This window comes from Callorhinus ursinus, unplaced genomic scaffold (genome assembly GCF_003265705.2).
Source record: "Callorhinus ursinus isolate GAN/ISIS: 27379988/994484 unplaced genomic scaffold, GSC_fseal_2.0 scaffold1, whole genome shotgun sequence".
NCBI classification, from domain to species: domain Eukaryota; kingdom Metazoa; phylum Chordata; class Mammalia; order Carnivora; family Otariidae; genus Callorhinus; species Callorhinus ursinus.
In genome coordinates, this window is record NW_027397063.1 from 19,405,307 (window position 1) to 19,424,356 (window position 19,050).

At 33.4% G+C, this 19,050-nt stretch overlaps 1 protein-coding gene across 5 annotated transcripts in view; it reads right to left on the minus strand.

Moving 5' to 3' along the window:
* Positions 1–19,050, minus strand: part of USP25 (ubiquitin specific peptidase 25) — a 126,687-nt gene that overhangs the window by 66,006 nt on the left and 41,631 nt on the right. For all 5 annotated transcript variants that reach the window (XR_003208538.2, XM_025872728.2, XM_073891814.1 and 2 more), the window contains exons 5-6: positions 14,279–14,441; positions 6,332–6,418 (exon numbers count right to left, since the gene is read on the minus strand). Coding sequence is in view for 4 of the 5 variants with exons in the window: in XM_025872728.2 (XP_025728513.1) it covers positions 6,332–6,418; positions 14,279–14,441 (250 nt within the window). In the remaining variant the exon portion in view is untranslated. The remainder of the gene's footprint in view (positions 1–6,331; positions 6,419–14,278; positions 14,442–19,050) is intronic.

The window sequence follows — 19,050 nt, forward strand, 5'->3', positions numbered from 1 at the left end:
CGCACTCGCTCTCTCACTAAAATAAATAAATCTTTTAAAAAAAAGTTCCACCATCAAAGATAAAGTTTAAAAGTTCTAAATGAAAGAAAGCTAATCTATGATTTTTCTGTTGTACTTCATACTCCAACACAATTGCCTTATATAAATACTGGGTTTGAAAAGTGTAAACACAAAGAATTTTAATCCAAAAAACAATTTTCAGAAATATCCCTAATTTCCTGAGATCAATTTCTCTTTCATCACCACACCTACATCAGTGTAGTTTTTGAGACATTTCAAGGATGAAATAAATGACTTTTGAAAAATAACTCAATTTCTGCTGAGAAGCATATTGGAAAGTAATATAATAATATATATATAATACAACAAAACATTTTTGCTCTCAGCCAATTTCCGTGGCTAGAAAATCTTTTTGAATTTCAAAAGGCAAAACTGTAATTGGTGTAATTTATTACTGCACGTAATAAAGTATACAATTTTATGAGCTTCAGACATGTAGACATCCGTAAATGCATCAACGCGGTCAAGATAATGGAACTATCTGGCGCCTGGGTGGCTCAGTTGGTTAAGCGACTGCCTTCGGCTCAGGTCATGATCCTGGAGTCCCTGGATCAAGTCCCACATCAGGCTCCCTGCTCGGCAGGGAGTCTGCTTCTCCCTCTGACCCTCCCCCCCCCATGTGCTTTCTCTCTCTCTCAAATAAATAAATAAAATCTTAAAAAAAAAAAAAACAAGATAATGTGACTATCCATCACACCCACAAGTTTCTTCAACCCTTACTCCCCTCCTCCCTGATCATCCCAAAGCAACCATGGTCATTATATTTTCTAGAAAGTTATATAAATCAAACCATACCCTATGTACTTATTTTAATCTGGCTTCTTAAAACAGAAGTAATTATTTTGAGGTTCACCCACATGATTGTGTGCATTAACGATTCGTTCTGTTTTGCTGCTCAGTGGTGTTCCACTGTATGGATGTCCCACACTTATTACCAAGTGACCTATTCCAGATGCTGTGGATATTATTTTAAGTGTCTTTGTGTAGACATACGTTTTCATTTCTCTTAAGTCAAAACCTGGAGAGGGCCTAGGTTGTATGTAGATGTCTTTAAGACACAACCAAACCATTTTTACAGAAGTGTTATACTATTTTATATGCCCACCAAAAGCATAATGGGAGTTCTAGGTCCACATTCTACAATATTTGGATATGGATTATATTTTTAACCAGTTCTTCCAGTGGGTCCAATGCGGCACCTCTAGTTTTAATTTGCCTATTCCTGTAACTAATAATGTCCAGCACCTTTTCCTGTAGTTATTTACAGTCTGCATATTTTCTTTGGTAAAGTATCTGTTCAAATATTTTTTTCTAATACAGTAATAGGTTATCTTATTGAGTTGTGTAAGTTCTATATATATTCTAGACACAATTCCTTTATCTAATATATATTTTGCTAATATTTTCTCCTTGTTGTGGCTTAACTTTTCATTTTATATAAATTTTTCCAAGATTACAAGTTTTTAATTTTGATGAAGTCCAATTACTCAATACTTTCCTTCTATGATTTGTACCCTTGTTTAGCCCCACTTAAGAAATCTTTTAACCCAAGACACTAAAATTTTGTTTTCTTCAAAAATTTTTATAATTTTCATTTTCTTTTAGATCTATAATCCATTATTAATTTTTTTATATATTTGAAAAATAAATGACTATGTTCTGTAAGGGTTGAGGATTATCTTTCTATGATACCATTAGTTTAAAAGATTTTCCTTTGCCAATGAACTGTTTTGTCAATTTTAATTAAAATTAAACTCACCTTATATATATAGGTCTATTTCTGGACTCTATTCTGTTCCATTTATCTATAGAACTCTCTTTTCACAAAGAAGAATGCCTGAGAGTTGATCCTCTAACACTGTCTTTTTAAAATTATATGGCTAGTCTACATTCTTTGATTTTCCACATAAATTTTATTATTACTTTTTTAAGAGTTTATTTATTTGACAGACAGCCAGAAAGGGAACACAAGCAGAGGGAGTGGGAGACGGAGAAGCAGGCTTCCCGCAGAGCAGGGAGCCCAATGCAGGGCTCGATCCCCGGACCCTGGGATCATGACCTTAGCCAAAGGCAGATGCTTAATGACTGAGCCACCCAGGGGCCCCTCCACATAAATTTTATGTCAATTTGTCAATTCCTATGAAAAAGGTCTGCTGGGATTATGGTTGGGATTGTACTGAATCTATAAATTAAATTGGGGATAAGTGATACCGTAACAATATTGAATCCTCTGATCCTTGAACATATCTACTTCCTTAATTTCTCTCAGCAATATTTTGTAATTTTCCATAAAACTTTACCCCTATTAGTCCACATTTTATGCTACTGTACATAAGTATTTTTTAATTAAATTTCCCGTTGTGTGTTGTATTTAGAAATAGTCGATTTTTGTATGTTCGCCTCCTATCATGTAACCTTGCTGAATTCATTTCTTGGTTCTATCTTTATTTATTTACTTACTTATTTACTTAGTACTTAGGATTTTCCACATAGACAATCAAGTCATATACACAAAAAGAAAGCTTTTCTCTTCCCTTTCCAATCTTCATGTTTATTTCTTTTTCTTGCTTTATAGCACTGATTAAGAACTCTAGGCTACTGTTTAACAGCAGTGGTAAAGGATTACATCCTTCCTTGTTCCTAATTTTTGGGGCAAAGCATTCAGTCTTCCACCATTAAGTATTATACCAGTTGTAGGCTTTTCATAAACAATCTTTATCAGGATCAGAAAACTTCTTTCAATTTCTAGTTTCTGTGAGATTTTAGATACATTTGTTTTTGTCAAATTCTCTTATCTACTTAGATGATCATACGGTTTTTCTTCTTTACTCTGTTAACATGGTGAATGACACTGATTTTTGAACACTAAACCAATCCTGCAGTTCTAAATAAATCCCAGTTGCCAATGAAGTAGCATCCTTCAATGATATTTCAGGATTCAATTTGCCAAAAATCTGCTACAACTTTTGCTTCTATATTCATGAGGAATACTGGTTTTTAGTTTTCTTTTCTTGAAACATCTTTTTGTATTTTGGTTTCAGGGTAATAATGCTGGGCTCATAGAATTGGGAAGTTTTATCTTTTCTTCAGTTTTCTTAAAAAACATGTAAAGAATTGGTATTATTTCTTCCTTAGATGTTTAGTATAATTTACCAGTGAACTACTTCACTATTGACTTTTTATTTTTTCGCTGAGTAGGTTCTTAACTAAAAATTCATTTTTTAATGTAATATAAGGATACTGTTTATAATAGTCCATTATTTTTTATTGTCTAGAGAATATGTAGTGATATCCCTCTCTTTCATTCTTTATATTGCTAATTTGTTTCTTCCCTCTTTTTTCTTGGCTCAGTCTACATAGAAATTCATTAATTTTACTGATCTTTAGAAGCAGCTTTTGGTTCCATTAATTTTCTCTACTGTCTTTCTCATTTCTATTTCAATGACTTAGCTCTTTATTATTTTCTTTCCTTTACTTTTAAATGTTAATGTGCTTTTTCTTCTAATTTCTTGATGTGCAAAATGATGTCATAAATTTGAAACCATTCTTATTTTCTAATGTGTTTAGTTCGTGTATTTTCCACTAACCACTGCCTTAGCTACACCCCTCTAATTCTGGTATGTCATATTTTAATTTTTATTGTTTAAAACATTCTAAAATTTCCCTTCTGATTTGTTCTTTGTCCCCTGGGTTACTTACAGTGTATTACTTAATTTCCCTACTATCAGGGGGATTTTCTAATTATCTTTCTGTTGTCAAATTCCACTATGGTCAGAAAACATACTTTGTATGCTTTGAATCCTTTAAGATTTACTGAAACTTATAAATCCAAACTTGTTACTCTATTCATCACTAAAGACAGAAATTCCAGGATGCCTCTGTTATTTGTAAAATTTAAAACTCCTTCAGGTATTTGCTCATTGGTATTTAACTAAACTTTCCCTGTTCATATGTTTCTCATCTCTGAGTAGTGGAAAGTATGGAAATATTGTTTATTTGGAAATATTTGCCCTGAAATCAAGACTTCAATTAATATTAACCTTATGAGTAATAGGTTTTAGCTATTTATATGGAGATTAGCTCTATAATGAACTTATGCATCTTTGTTTTCTCAACATCTAACACGTTTTGTCATCAGTTTGTGACTTTTTAAGCCAAAAGACACTGTATGTGGGAGTGGGGAGGGATGAGGTGTTTACAGTGAGAATCCATCTTTAAATTTCTAGTAACCTCACAATTCTCCTAGACATTAAAATTACAAACAGTACAATAAGTATTTATGTATAAAATTAGTTTCAACTTCTAGAATAACCAAGTCTACCTAAAATACAAACTGATTTCAAAACTACATCTCTTTCTCTCACTCAATAAGTATGTAATATTTATGACTGATTTACCTGCTGATAAAAAATAAACCTAAAAAAAAAATCCTGATTAGCAATGCATGCAAATGACATCTCTGTGATCTGACCAAAGTGATCCCCAAGGGTATTCTGTATCTTAGCACATTATTTTTCAAACTCAGTGTTGCAGTAAACATTAACATTAGTTGGATTTAAATTCACTATTAAATAATAAGTGGCAAGAAGACACATTGACACCTTTTTAAAAACCTGTGTCTTTTATCACCTCAGTTGAATGTAACACCAATCAGTTTTTCTGATAACTATTCAGAATGGAAGTAGAGATACTTTTAACTCCTTAACCTGAAGAGACCCCTGGACATGCTGCCCCTTCCATTGCAAGAAAACAAATTTCTCTAGAAAGGTGATGAAGATTGGATTTATGTATTTCCCTAGTACTCAGCTGAACAATTTTTAAAACTAGCTCTGATATACAAGCATGGATATCACAATTGTTTTTTAAATAGGACTGTAAAACTGACTTGGTCTTACTCAACATTTTGAAGAATAAATTAACTCTGTAAAGCACTAAAATCCAGAAACAAAAAAGAAAAGGTCAAGATACATATGAATACCTAATTGGAAGCAATATTTCCAAATAATGTCATGTAAATTATAAATCTATTTCAACTGAGATATCAGAAGAGAGAACAGTGATTATTAAACAAGTTGAGATAAAGAGAAGCAATAGTCCAAAAAGTTTCATGGCAAAACTGTAATGAGTGAAGGGTTTTTGCTTAATTTCTCTGGAGGTCTGTGGGGTTGTCAAGTGATCTGGACTCCCTCTTGAAAATGGCTTGTTTACGAGCCTGATACTTTATAGCTCAAAGATTATAGCCTGAAAAGCAAGCTATAAATTGTTATATTTAGCTTGCATTATAAATGTTTCATGTTTGCAGAACAAGTGGTTTTCAAATTACACATTAAGAGAAAAACATGATTTAATTATGTAACATTAATACAATAAGTCACACAAAGTTCAACACTTTAATGAAACCTAAAACTTTAACTTCTTTGTGCAACCAGTCCCCTTTAGGGCTACAATTTCTTTATGACAAGATCCCTAAAGCCCCAAACATTCATGTACATCATCTCCATAATTAACTTTTTCCATTAAGTATAAATTTCTGCATCAGTCCTATCTTTGAAAAACTAATATGAATACAGTAACTAACATCATCTGAGGCACTTACTATGTACTAGGCACTTCTAAGCCCTCTGTATGTTTTATCTCATTTAATTCTCACAACTCTATAAAATAATCACTATTATTATTTACACCTTTCAGATAAGGAAAACAAAACAGGCAGGTCAAGCCCTAGGTCCACAGACAGAATACCCAGGCAATCTAGCCCTGATTATCTATCTGTATGCTCTGTCACATTATATCACCTAACAGTGTTAACTTACAAAATAGAAGTTACAGATTTGCACTGCAAAGACAGTCAGTGCAACACTAATCTTTCAAAAGGCTCAACTACACAAAGTTTAAAAGAAATTTTTATTCCCACATAATTTTTCAGGAGGCAACTGAAGAAAGACCTTGAATTATAAACTGAAACCTATAAAGTTTACTGAAATTTGACAGTACAAAAAAATGAAAAAGCAATTACTAAAGTGACACAAAAAATTGGCATATTACTTGACCCACGTGTGAAGAAAAATTCATATTTATAAAGTTACTGTAGTAACCAAAATTAACGAGTTGATATTCAAATTTAACAGTTCCAGATCTGATGAGACAAACTGCCCCAAAACCAAGCACAGATAAAAGAATAGGATGACATATATAGATGATAGATAGATAGATAGATAGATAGATAGATAGATAGATAGATACTCTGCTAAAAAATCTTTCATAATTTTACCTTTTGGTTTCGGGGTAAATCTTGAGCATTTGACGGAGGCTTGTAATTCAGAACTAATCTTCTAAATTCCAAAAGATTGAATAATGACTGAAAAAGAACAACAATTTAAGATAACCTAAGGGAAAATTCTATTAACAGAACTATAAAAATATGACTGGTCTCAGAGATTTATTTTTGACTATACTACTTATACCCAGGATTGTTGCCACTAGCACAAGGCCTATTTTCTCCTAGAGAAAATGTCAAATTTCTTATATACTGACACACTGTTCTTGATCATTAACAATTTTTAGTGTAGTGGAAAGCAGAAAATTATATGTGGACAATTCAAAAAACCTAAAGGCTGTCTTTCTTTAGGTGCTTAATAAGCAGTTTCCTCAAAATAAAAGGTACACAAATGCAAAGTCTAAAACTTTTTAGACATGTTATGTTCACTGAGTTATCTTGAGGTATCAATTTTACAAAAATATAGTACAAATAAATTTATGGGCCAGATGCTAGAGACAAAAAGAAATTACCTATTATCTCTAAGCTCAAGGAGACACACAGCCTAGAAAACACACAGATATTGTAACAACAGAAATCTGACTCCAACATACAATAATACTGATCTCACAGAGTGTGAGAGCATATGAAAGCTGCCCATGGAAAGGCTTCCTAGAACTGTTTTTTAAACTATTGCTTTTAACACATTAACATCATGGTGAATATTTGTCCAAAAAAATGAAATAAAATACGACTGAAAATATTAAAACATGTCATACATAGTAAACACATCACAGAATATTGTTTGCAAAGTTTTCATTGTACATATTTTACATATACATATATGTGTCAAGTGCTTCACAATATAAAAAGTATTCCCTTCTGGGAGTCACAGTTTATTACCCTTGAAAATCACTGTACAGGAGGCAATAATGTATGAGGTCTTAGCAAAGCTGTGTGAGCCAACATGATAGAAGATAAAGGTAGCACCACAAATCAATGATAAAATAAGGTTTTGTTTAGGAGCTGGGTATTGGGAAAACTGGCCCACTATATATAAAGAAATAGAATCAGATATAGATATATATAGATATGGATGTGGTTTAAAGACCTAAATATGAAAGAAAAAATCATAACGATGGTAACAGAAACTGTAGGAAAACATTTTGGTTATCTTGGAATCCCAAAGTATTTCTTAATTAAACAATATGAACACATGAGATAATTCATTTATTCAGTCATTTAATAAATATTTATGGAGCACCCACTACATGCAGACACAAGGGAGACAGGCAGCAGAAAATATATTGAGTCTCTGACAAAATAAGAATAGTATAGAAAGTGAAGGGTATGTAATCAAAAAGAAAAAGGATTTGAGAAGCATGTGTTTTCAAATATAGCTGTGTATCAGAGTAATTGTGGAACTTTAAAAAATACCTATGAAGCCTCTCAACAAAGATATAAGTACCACAGAAAACTCTGAAGTACATCAACGAATCAATGGCTAATTTCAAGAAGGACAAGATTAGCAATTCAGATCTTCTTGATTTACGATGGTGTTATATCTAGATAAACCCACCGTAAGATTAAAATATCATTAAGTTGAGGGTGCCTGGGTGGTTCAGTTGTTAAGCATCTACCTTTGGCTCAGGTTATGATCCCAGGGTCCTGGGATCCAGCCCTGCATCAGGCTCCCTGCTCCACGGGAAGCCTGCTTCTCCCTCTCCCACTCCCCCTGCTTGTGTTCCCTCTCTTGCTGTCTCTCTGTGTCAAACAAATAGAATCCTTAAAAAAAATAAAGAAAATATCACTAAGTTGAAAATGCGTTTTATACACCTAGCCGACCAAACATCATAGCTTAGCCTAGCCCAGCCCAAAACTGCTCTGAACATTTACATTAGTGTACAGGTGGGCAAAATCATCTAATACAAAGCCTATTTTATAACAAAAATATTGAGTATCTCCTGTAATTTATTAACTACTATACTGAAACTGAAAAACAGAATGGTTGTATGGGCACAAAATGGTTTTAAGTCTATCAGTTGTTTATCCTCATGACCACGTGGCTGGGTAGGAGCCATCATCAAAAGAGTATTATTATTGTTAGCTCAGGTAATGATCAAAATTCAAGGTAAAGTTTCTACTGAATACATATTACTTTTGCACCACTATAAGTCAAAAAACCTAAGCTGAACCACGATAAATTTGGGGCCATCTATAGTCTCAAATGTTGCCAAATCCAATAAAGGGCAAAAAACTAACCTTTGGATTTGTCAACTGGGAAGTCACCTTTTCAGTAGAATGGCAGAGGAAGAACAGCAAGCAATGAGCAGTGAAGAAATGGGATATAAAGGGAACAAAGTATGGACTGTTTTTAGGAGAAATTTAAATAGGAAAGAGAATAATGACAAAATAGGATAATCCCAACCCTACTTCTTTGCTCTAAGCTCCCATTGGGGAACATTTTTTAATAGTTTACTTTTTTACTGAAATTTTCAATCTTGCTTTTAATTCCTTGGTCATATTAATACATATTATAAACAATCCAATTTTCAGGTTTCATATTGCTGGTTATTTTATCTTAATTTTTGGATATACCCTATTTTCTGGTATGATTATGACTGATTTGAGTGCTAAACATTTATTTTTATGTGAAAAGCAGAGAAAATTCTAAGTTCTAGATAATATTACCTTCTAATAGAATTTACATTTCCTTCTGGCAGGCAGCAAAACTGGGCCATTTGCAATCCCAGATCAACTTAAACCAAACAATTCTGAGATGACACTGGGATTCAAAAAACTATAAAGCCTGGCCTATTTTCAGTTCTCATTAATCCAAGGTTCTAGCCCTCTAGAATTTAACGAAGTATTTACTAACACTCCTAGTCTGTACAAAACTTTGCTTACCTTCCCAGCCACTCAGTAGCCACTTCTGGAATTACTCAAGGGTAAAATCAACCCAACAAATGAAGCTTACTCTAAAAACCCGGTTCTCTCAGAGCTTAGCCTCAAAATCCCACACTGCTTTAGTGTTATGTGATATAGTCTTGAAAAGTTGATCTGTTGTTGTTTTGGTTTGGTTGGGTTAGGTTTCAGCAAAATACCACCAGGCAGACAGTCAAAAACAACCTAATAAGCTATTACCCAAAGTAGAACTTGGGACCATTACAATGAATCATGGAAATTAATGTTTTTAAGTCACTAACATTCTGTATCCTCAGTCACAGTCATAATAGTATTGGTCAACATATTTCTTCAAGAAAGATGGGAAGGGTAATTGTCACTACCGCCTAAATTGTGTTTGTGATTGATGCACCCTGAAAACAAGTATCCTTTCATTCAGTCCAAAGCTAAAAGGTATATTTTGAAGAGCACTTGGTAAAATGGAATTTGGCTAAACTCTTGCTAATAACAGAAAGCTATGAGAGATGAGATTTCAAATAACTTGTGGAAGACAAAGAGTGATGACAAGAGAGCAAAGGGATATAAACTGTCTATAATGAAGACACTGAGGAGAAGCAAGATCAATTCTCCTTGGTGGATTAAAAAAAAAAAAGGAATAGTGTCACTAAAGTTCAAGGTAAGGTAGGGACTGAAAACAGATGGCATGATTAAAAGATAAAAGTCTGTATACAGAGCAGTTAAATCCCCATATCCTTCCCAGATACAGAAAGGTCAGACAAATACCTCCTTCTGTGGGATACAGGATATTTAGTCTTTGGATATAATTGAACTGAACTGACTTGGGTTCAGAAAAATCAGTCATAGTGTGTGTGAGAGGGAATTAAGATTCAGGGCTACAAATGGGAGGATTAAGTAAAAACCCTGCAAAGTGATCCCCAGTCAACCTTTCCACAATCTTCTTTCTCTTAGGCCTGCTTTGGAAAGCCAGCAATCGTGCTCAAAACATAGAGAATAGGAATCCAGCTTGGATTCGAGACAGAGAAACTTTCCGTGGTAAAGGGAAACAAATTTAAAAAAAAAGAAAGAAAGAAATTGAGCTAATATGTTTACAAATATAGAACGTATCATTAAGACCATAACAGAGATGTTAAGAGTATTTAGAAAATTTTAGGGATAAGTATATAGAAAATAGAAAGAAAAAAAGGTGTTTTCCTGACAACGCCAAGAAAACAAGGATTACAAAGGGCTACTCCCAGTAAATCACTGTAATGTTTACAAAGTCATAGAAAAATGTAAACACTGACTACTGACTATTTTAAACTTACGATATAACTATGTTGGGAATGAAAGAAAAGGCAATTCTAGGTATGTGAAATGAGACAGCTAAATCCCCATTTATCTCATCAGGAAGGCATGTCATTTAGAAAAATGAAGATAAAAGGAAAAACAGCTAGAACTGGTTGTAGTTATTAAGAAGCAGAGACTGTGAAGTAGGGAGGTTTGGGGCAGATTACTACTATTTTTCATTATAAGCCTTTTACTGCTATGGAATTTTTTATTTTCTCTTTGAACTATGTACTTAAATTCTTTGATGAAAATTAAAGATTTAAGAGCAAATAATGTGAATAAACATGTTAAATGATATCTTAACATTTTTTGAAAACTTGCACCATCTTCTCAATCCCATCCATCATTAGGGTGATAAAAGCATCTTAAGTCTTCAATTCCACCAAAATAATATACCCTACTTTTTCCAAAGTGTCAAACACTGTATTCTATCCTGATATAAAACAGTAACCTAGAAGATGTATTCTCTGCCTTCAGGATGCTCATATTTTAGTCAACCCGGAGTGACATGACTTATGAGTTAAGGTGACCAACCATATCCTTTATCTTCCAACTCACAATTCTTTTGAGTGTGAAAGAGAGCTTTAAGACTTGATAACAGGTACCAGTAGATCTACAATAGAAGTAAACTGGAGCTGTACGAAGCAAACTGAGAAGGATGCACACCTTACTTCTGAGCATCTCAGAGGCATCCAAATGAGAAAGGTACCAAGGGTCATCATGAGAATCCATGAATTACACCCCAAACTAGCAAGAGAGGAGTATGCTTCTAAGTAGCTACCTCATTCACTGATACCCTAGTGGAGAAAAAGCAGCCCCCATTAGTCCTTCCTAGGTGTTTAAGTTCCAGGATAAAAATACTCCTGACTAGCTAAGGGGTTAGTACTCAATCTAGAACAGTCCGGCTAATATTGCTAGCATCCACAAGATTACTTAAGCCATCCTCTGTCCCATCTTCTCCCTGCTTATAGTCCCTTTCTGATATTGTGTCCCTTTTCTCCCAAAATATTGGTCCCAGTACCTAAAAAGACAAGTATAAAACTGTACCCTCTGTAGCCTATCCCTGCTACGTATTTTGCAGTGAGAGGTTTATTATCCACGGAAATTTCTGTAATTGGCAGATATACTTACAAGGAAAAGAAGTCCCAATTGTTTCACACTAGTCCTGCCAACTAAGTAAATTCCATCCCTGAGAAAATTTTGTAATTGAAACCTTACAGTACATTTACATCATAGTTTGAGTAAGTTCCAATTCACTTGGGAAAATACAATTAAGAAACTTCCAACAGTAACAGATTTCCTGCCCCACTTTTCTTTCATAGGTGAAAAATTCCATTTATGATGATAAACTTTTACATCTCAAATAGTATCTGTGGAATTAAACAATAATGTCACAAACTGAAAAAAAAAAAAAAAGATTCCAATTACCAGAGACGAAAATGAAAAGCTAAATAGAATACAGTAAAATTACAGTAAGGGGAAAAAACAAAAAAACCTGAAGTGATCTTTTGACAAATTCTTCTTCCCATCCACACTTTTCCAAAATCTGAAGTTTATAATGTATTTCCACACACCTAAAGCCAATGATCTAATACTTCATTATAACCCAAACTTTTCAAGGCTAGGTCACTTCTCCTAGGTATCCAGATTTCTCCAGAAAGAATTAAAAAATATATTAGTAACAATAATCCCAAGAACCCTATACTAGCCTATTTTAGGATTCTACCAGTTAAACAGCCAGTAATTTAAGGTAAAATTTAGAAATCAGTAAAATTACTTGAAATTTTAAATAGGACAAGCAATTTTTTCCAGTCCATTCTCCTCCCCACCAAAAAATACCAAAAATTTGAGAAGTAAAACAAAAGCTACGATCAGCAAACACCACTCAGAGTAGAAATAGATGTACCACTGCTTCAATTTGAACTAAGATACTGAAAGAAGTTTATCCTATGAAAACAAAAAGTGGCTATCCCCATTTCTGTTAGTATGAATTTAGTTATCATTTCAAACAGGCCTTTCTTACAACACGGTGTAGAGAAATAAAAAGCACCTATTCTAACTAACAAATACTATTTGTAAATACTTTCTTCTAACAGTTTTCTGAAAGAGGCTTCTAATCAATGAGCCTCACTAATTGGCCATTATAGTATAGAGATAGCACCTAGTTGTCCAAATACAGGAAGCAAAGTGTATTCATGAAGACTCACATCACAGCCTTAAAACTGTGCTTCATATTTTTAAATAATGTGTAAATTATAAAATTTAAATTGGACAATAAATGTAAAAACTCTTACAGTGCAAATAAAGTAAGGCAAAGAGACTAATAAAATTTTAGATATTATTAATATCTAAATATTCATTAATAATTAATCTAGGATAGGAACAAAGGTATTATTATAGATTTATAATAATTCAGGTATCCCTTAACATTTTAATAGCCTGAAAAACAAAGAGTATAGCATATCACTAACTAGTATATGCCACAGAATATTAAAGAGTTAGACATAAATCTAGAAAACCAAAGTTAATCAAATTGTATGGTATTATGTGCCACGCAAAAAAGTGGGAGAAAGTTGGAAATTGTAACACTGAAGTAGGAAAAAAGTTAAAACTACAGATTAATCACCTAGAGAACACAATTAACAATCTTAAAGAAAATGAACTAAATAACCAGAGTTAGCTGCTTTAATATCACAAAGAAGTTTATGCCATCATACATACAGGCTTGGAAAGCTACAGAATGAAGAGATGTTTTGAATATAAAAAGAAATGGCATACAAAATTATTTAAATAGTACTCATCAGGAATACTAAATAACGAACTATAATTCAACTGCATTAGGAAAATCAAACAAAATATTTTCTTAAAGGGTAATAAAAATTAATTATTCATAGATGGTTTTAAGGAAATTATTTAATTCAGTGTTTCATAATCTGATGGATAACATTATCAATTTCTAACTGAAAATGGTAAAGAACTAAAAATGGTAAAAAATAATAATAGTCATATCTTGTAAAAGAAGAACTAAGAAACAAGAAAGAAAACTAGTCCACATTAAGAAGATACATAACTATACATACAAAAATTCTTCATCTTAGAATAAGGATCTCAAGAAACATTTCGTAAGGGCCTTCTAAGTTAAAAAAAAGTGTTACTTTAAAAGTAACTAGTTAAACTATCAGTATTTATTCTTTACATCATTCTCACATATGCATTGAGAATTATGTCAATCTACACCCTCCTCAAACAAAATACCTCCTTATATTAAGAAGAGTATTTAAATGACTATAATTCTATGATTAACATTTTCCATTATATACAATAAACCTGATTTGATTAACAACAACAAAAACAGATCTGGTTTCATATCTTGGTTATCTCCTTCTCAAAATTTGCAGAGAATTACATACAAAAACGTTTTTCACCCTTTCCACTCTGACAACAATTCCTAATAGGGAGGGAGCAGAGATAAATTTGAAATAAGTGAAAGACACAGGCAGTGCTCTACTGTCAAAAAACTCCATACTGGGGGTAAGGACAAGGGAGAAGTGCGGAGTCCTACAGTCCACAAATGAGTTCAGTAGACAGAAGGGCATATTAAAATCTTGCCTGCATTTATGTTTAAAGTACACAATTTAAAAGAAACACAACCCCAATCCACTTTCCATTGCTATCATACCCACTAAGTAAGACCTGTGTAAAGATCCTTACCTGAATAACAGCACTAAACCAGCAAGTATTGCCAACATTCTTTAGTCCAACAGGAGCTTTGTCCTGCCTTTTTCTATCATAAGGGTTTCGAGAATCCCTCCAAACTTCTGTAGGTGTTCTCTTTAAACATGCTTTATTTTCTGCTATGCTGGCTTCAAGAACTCTTAAGCAATGGGGAGAAAATGATGAAAAAAAGACAAATACTGTGTTAATATCATGCCATACCCAAAGAAATAACATACCACAAACAGGATTTTAATTACTTAAGCTCTGGATAATGTATTTGGGGAAATACTATTAAACACTAACTTTACTCAAGTAGAAGTTAGTTTTCTTTAAGAATATAGCAGTGGCAAACATATCAAGAGACATGCAGCCTTCTTTCCTAAGAAAAAAGGAAATCTCAAACGCACAAAGACAGTGTTATAAAACAGAAAATATGTTAAATTATGTTTCAACAAATTCAAGGTTTAGTACCAGGAATAGAGCACCTAGACAAGTTTTCTAAGAAATCACTATAGTAAATATTTACAAAATAACATGACTAGTTTTTCATAACAGTTGCTTCGAATCATCAGGAAAACATTAAAAACTGAACAAACTGCATTTTTACTCCTCTGACCATTAATTTCCTTTTCTATAAAAAAAAAAAGCTAACGTAAATTCTAGGGTTCCTCTCAGTTCTAGAGATCTAGGACTCTATGACAGCTAACTAAAGAGAGTCTTTATGTGTTTACTTCTTCACCCAAAAGTTGACCTACATACATATCAGAATAATAAAAGGTTTACCTCTTCAAAATAAGCTTACCTACAGAGTATCTTAAATACACCTAAATATGGCAAGAATAATGCTACTTTGCTTAAAGTAGCATTTACATGCTGTTCTTGCGCTTAAGCATGCTGCAACATGCTGGAAAATCCTGATTCCAACATCTGAATTAACAAAGCATCTTGCCTGCTTCAAGACATTTGTTATTAACTACTCTATTAAATAAGCGAAGTAATTTTCGGGTGTCTTAATTAATTTTGTGTTAGTTTTAAAAACCTCAGCAAGAATGAGTTTTTCCAACATTTTGGCTTAAGAAAATCTCATTCATGCTATACCATCTTTATTTTAAAGATTTTGCCGTATCAGACTAATGTCAAATTAATATAGCTATATTCCTTAATTATGGAGAAAAAGTAAATTATGCTTTTATCTCTAAGCATTATTTTCAACATGTCAGATACAACGCAGTAGGATTCAAACTTATCATTATTTAAAATAACTTATATGAACACAGGATAAGGCCTTTCTTTGGGAATCAATGAAACACACCCCCAAAAATAGCCGGTAACAAGAACATATGTTATAATGCAAAGATCAAAGTACATTCACACATTTAAAAATGAACAGTTTACACTTCTATAAACTATTAAAAGTAATCCAACATTAGCAGCAGTACTCTGCCCAAAAATCAGCTCTTACATGCAACCACAGTCCCTAGGAGGCTTTTTCTTATAAACTATTTACCACTAAAAGGTACCACAACTCCTTGGAAGGTATTTAGTTAGGTTAATTGGGGCAGAAGAAAATCAGAATTTATCTAGAACATCCCACTGTTACCAAGTTTTCAAGAATGTAAGGGGAAGATAAAAAGTCAAAAAGACAGCATGAAAGACTTCCTACTGTTCAAGTTGTACAGTTCAGCATAATATAGTAAGAATAAACTGAAACAAACTGATTTTGTACAAGGAAACTAGTTTATTCTCAAAGGAGAAAAGTTAATACATAGTATATAAAAGCCAAATATAACACAAAAGACTGCTGTATATAAGAAGGTATATTTAATTTTTTACTGACTTTTATAGTGAGAGTTTTCACTTGACAATTTTGTTCTTTTTGTAATGTACATGTATATTTAGAAGTATATAAATAAGGGAAACTTATTTCCACCTTGGTAATTAGAGATGAATGAACTAAAACAAGCCATGCGTTCTGGGAAAAGTAGCAACAATACTACAAACAGAAGAATTAGCACCAGTGGTCATATATAAAAGACATCTTCAATTCAGTCATATGGTAGATCTCATCATTCATTATAACAAAAATATGGACTTTAAAGAAATAGGTTTATTGTAATATTCTTTAACCATACCATATGGCACAAGTTACTAAAAGATATGAATGAAAGAATATCATGACTTTGTGATCTTCTTGATTTAGAGCTTATTAACAAAGTTTTGTATCACCAGGGACTTAAAATGTGCTTCAGTAAGTTTCCTACCACCTCTTCCTGGCTCCTAAAAAACTATAAATACATTTACCATACTGCACCAAAATTATTTATTACTCAGCATCTGGAGGGTAGAAACACAGAGCTGTTTCATTCCTAAAGCATACATGATAAATACTAGGGGCTAAACAAAGTATGGATGATTAAGATATTAGATGTTGCTATCTCTTTGCTATTTTTTTAGCAAAAGCCCAATCTCTAGTCCAAATATTACTCTATTCCCAAGCCCCCATCCCTTTCTGTAGTCCAGCATTGACAAAATGAATATAAACTTTCTATAAAGCCAAGTGCTACACAAGGGTTCCTTTCCTGGCCTCACCAAAGTAAAGCCATTGATACTACCCAGGCTTTGAAGTATAAAGTATGCAATAGCTACAAACCCAGGTATTAAGTCTGTCAGTAGAGAAAAAAACTAACACTGCAAATCTCGGAGCTCAGAAATAGCTTATAACAAAATATAGCATGCCAAGAAAGGCAACCCCAAAAGCCACAAATCAAAAACCAATTCCCACTACCCGTCACCTGCTTTCTTATCTTCCCAACACTGGTCATGACCATGCAGCAACATAAAAGGATGACAAAATGTTTTGCCCTTTTCCTTCCACACTCTATATGGAATATTTAAAGCACTTAGTTATGATAAATGTTCACCTCCTCATTAAATTTTTATTGTACTGATTTTGTTTTTTTGGGCTTTTATGCTAGTTTTATTATGTTTGTATTGTTTAAATTTAAATTACTTAAATTACATTATAGCAGTAATGTTGAAAACATCTCACTTTAGATCATCTAAGTACATTTAGGGAAACATCATACTCACTGAAAAACATACATATCATTTAAGCTGAGGAAGGAAGGAAGGAAGGAAGAAATAAACATTTTGTTGATTTCCTTTAAAAAAATATATTATTATTAGAATCACACTAAATCCATGAGTCAGTTTAAGGAGAACTGACCATTTTTACAATGTTCAGTCCTCCAGGGCACCTGGGTGGGGCAGTCAGTTAAGAGTCTTGACTCTTGATTTGGGCTCAGGTCATGATCTCAGGGTCGTGAGATTCAGTCCCACATGGGGCTCCACACTGGATGTGGAGCCTGCTTAAGATTCTCTCCCTCCCCCTCGCCTTCTGCCTCTCCACTCTCTGCTCCCCGCCAAAAAATTACAACGTTCCAATTTGTGAAATACATTTCCAATTATTTACATATTCATTAATGTGTCTCAATGATATCCTCTAATTTTCCTCTTGGAAGTTCTTGCACATTCATTAAATTTATTCTTGGTCTTTCACAGTTTTATGTTATAAATGGCAGCTTTTTAAAATTCCTCCCTATCATTCTTTTTTATACATAGAAATACAGTTTTTGCATATTGATTATCAAACAGCTCAAAACATGCTTTTTTTGTAAAGAGTACTTTGTAGAGGGATAATCTGCACATGGTAAGATACACAAATCTTAAATGTACAGCTCAGTGAAACTTTTTACATATGTATACACCCATGTGATCACCACCCAGATCAAGATATAGAAAATTTCCATTATTCTAGAAAATTCTCTCATACCCTTTTTCCAGCTAACAGTGTCCTCTCTACCTGCCAGAAAATTTACATTCTGACTTCTATTGCCATAAATTCATTTTGCGTGTCCTTAAACATCACATAAATGGAATCACACATCAGTTACTCTTTTGTGTCAAGTTTTAATTGTTTATAGTTTTTAGTTATTATCAATAAAGCTACTATGTACTCCATTCTCAAGAGTCTATACCTAGGGGTGGAAACACTAAGTACTAGCATAGTATATGTTGGAATTCATTAGAAATTCCCAGTTTTTCAAAGTGGCAATTCCATTATACATTCCTACCAACAATATGTGACCATTCCAGTTACTCCACATGCTTACCTACACTTGGTATTTTCTATTTTTTCATTTTAGCCATTGTGATACATATACAGTGGTGCCTGTTCTCTAATGGGATGGCTCAGCAAGTATGCACTACCCAGATGACCATCACTGCTGCTATCTACCATCATACCCAGCAGGGCAACATATCCACAATCATATGTTGAGGACAAATTAAGAGATTCTATGTTTCCGAAAGAGGCTACCACTGCCTGTCAGACATGTGACTCCTGCCAAAAGTTGACTTGTCTCATGATGAGGAATGATACACTGTATGGGGTGTGACTCCTGCCCAATTCTGGAAGCCTGACTACAAAGAACCTTTGACCACCCACCTCTCCCCTTACTCACTCCAACCCCTCTTGGGACTATCAGTGGTGCCTCATTATTGACACTTTTTCAAGTTAGAGCATTGCTATTCCAATCTTATCAGTCAACTCTGACCACAGTCTTGCAGTCCTTGAAACTAATCTGTTTCATATTTTCAATTTTTCCAGACCACTTTTAATCTGACAGTGGTGTACCTTTTATCATAAGAGCCGCTCAAAACATGGAATAATAAGCATTCTATGGATCTTCAACGATCCACAGGCA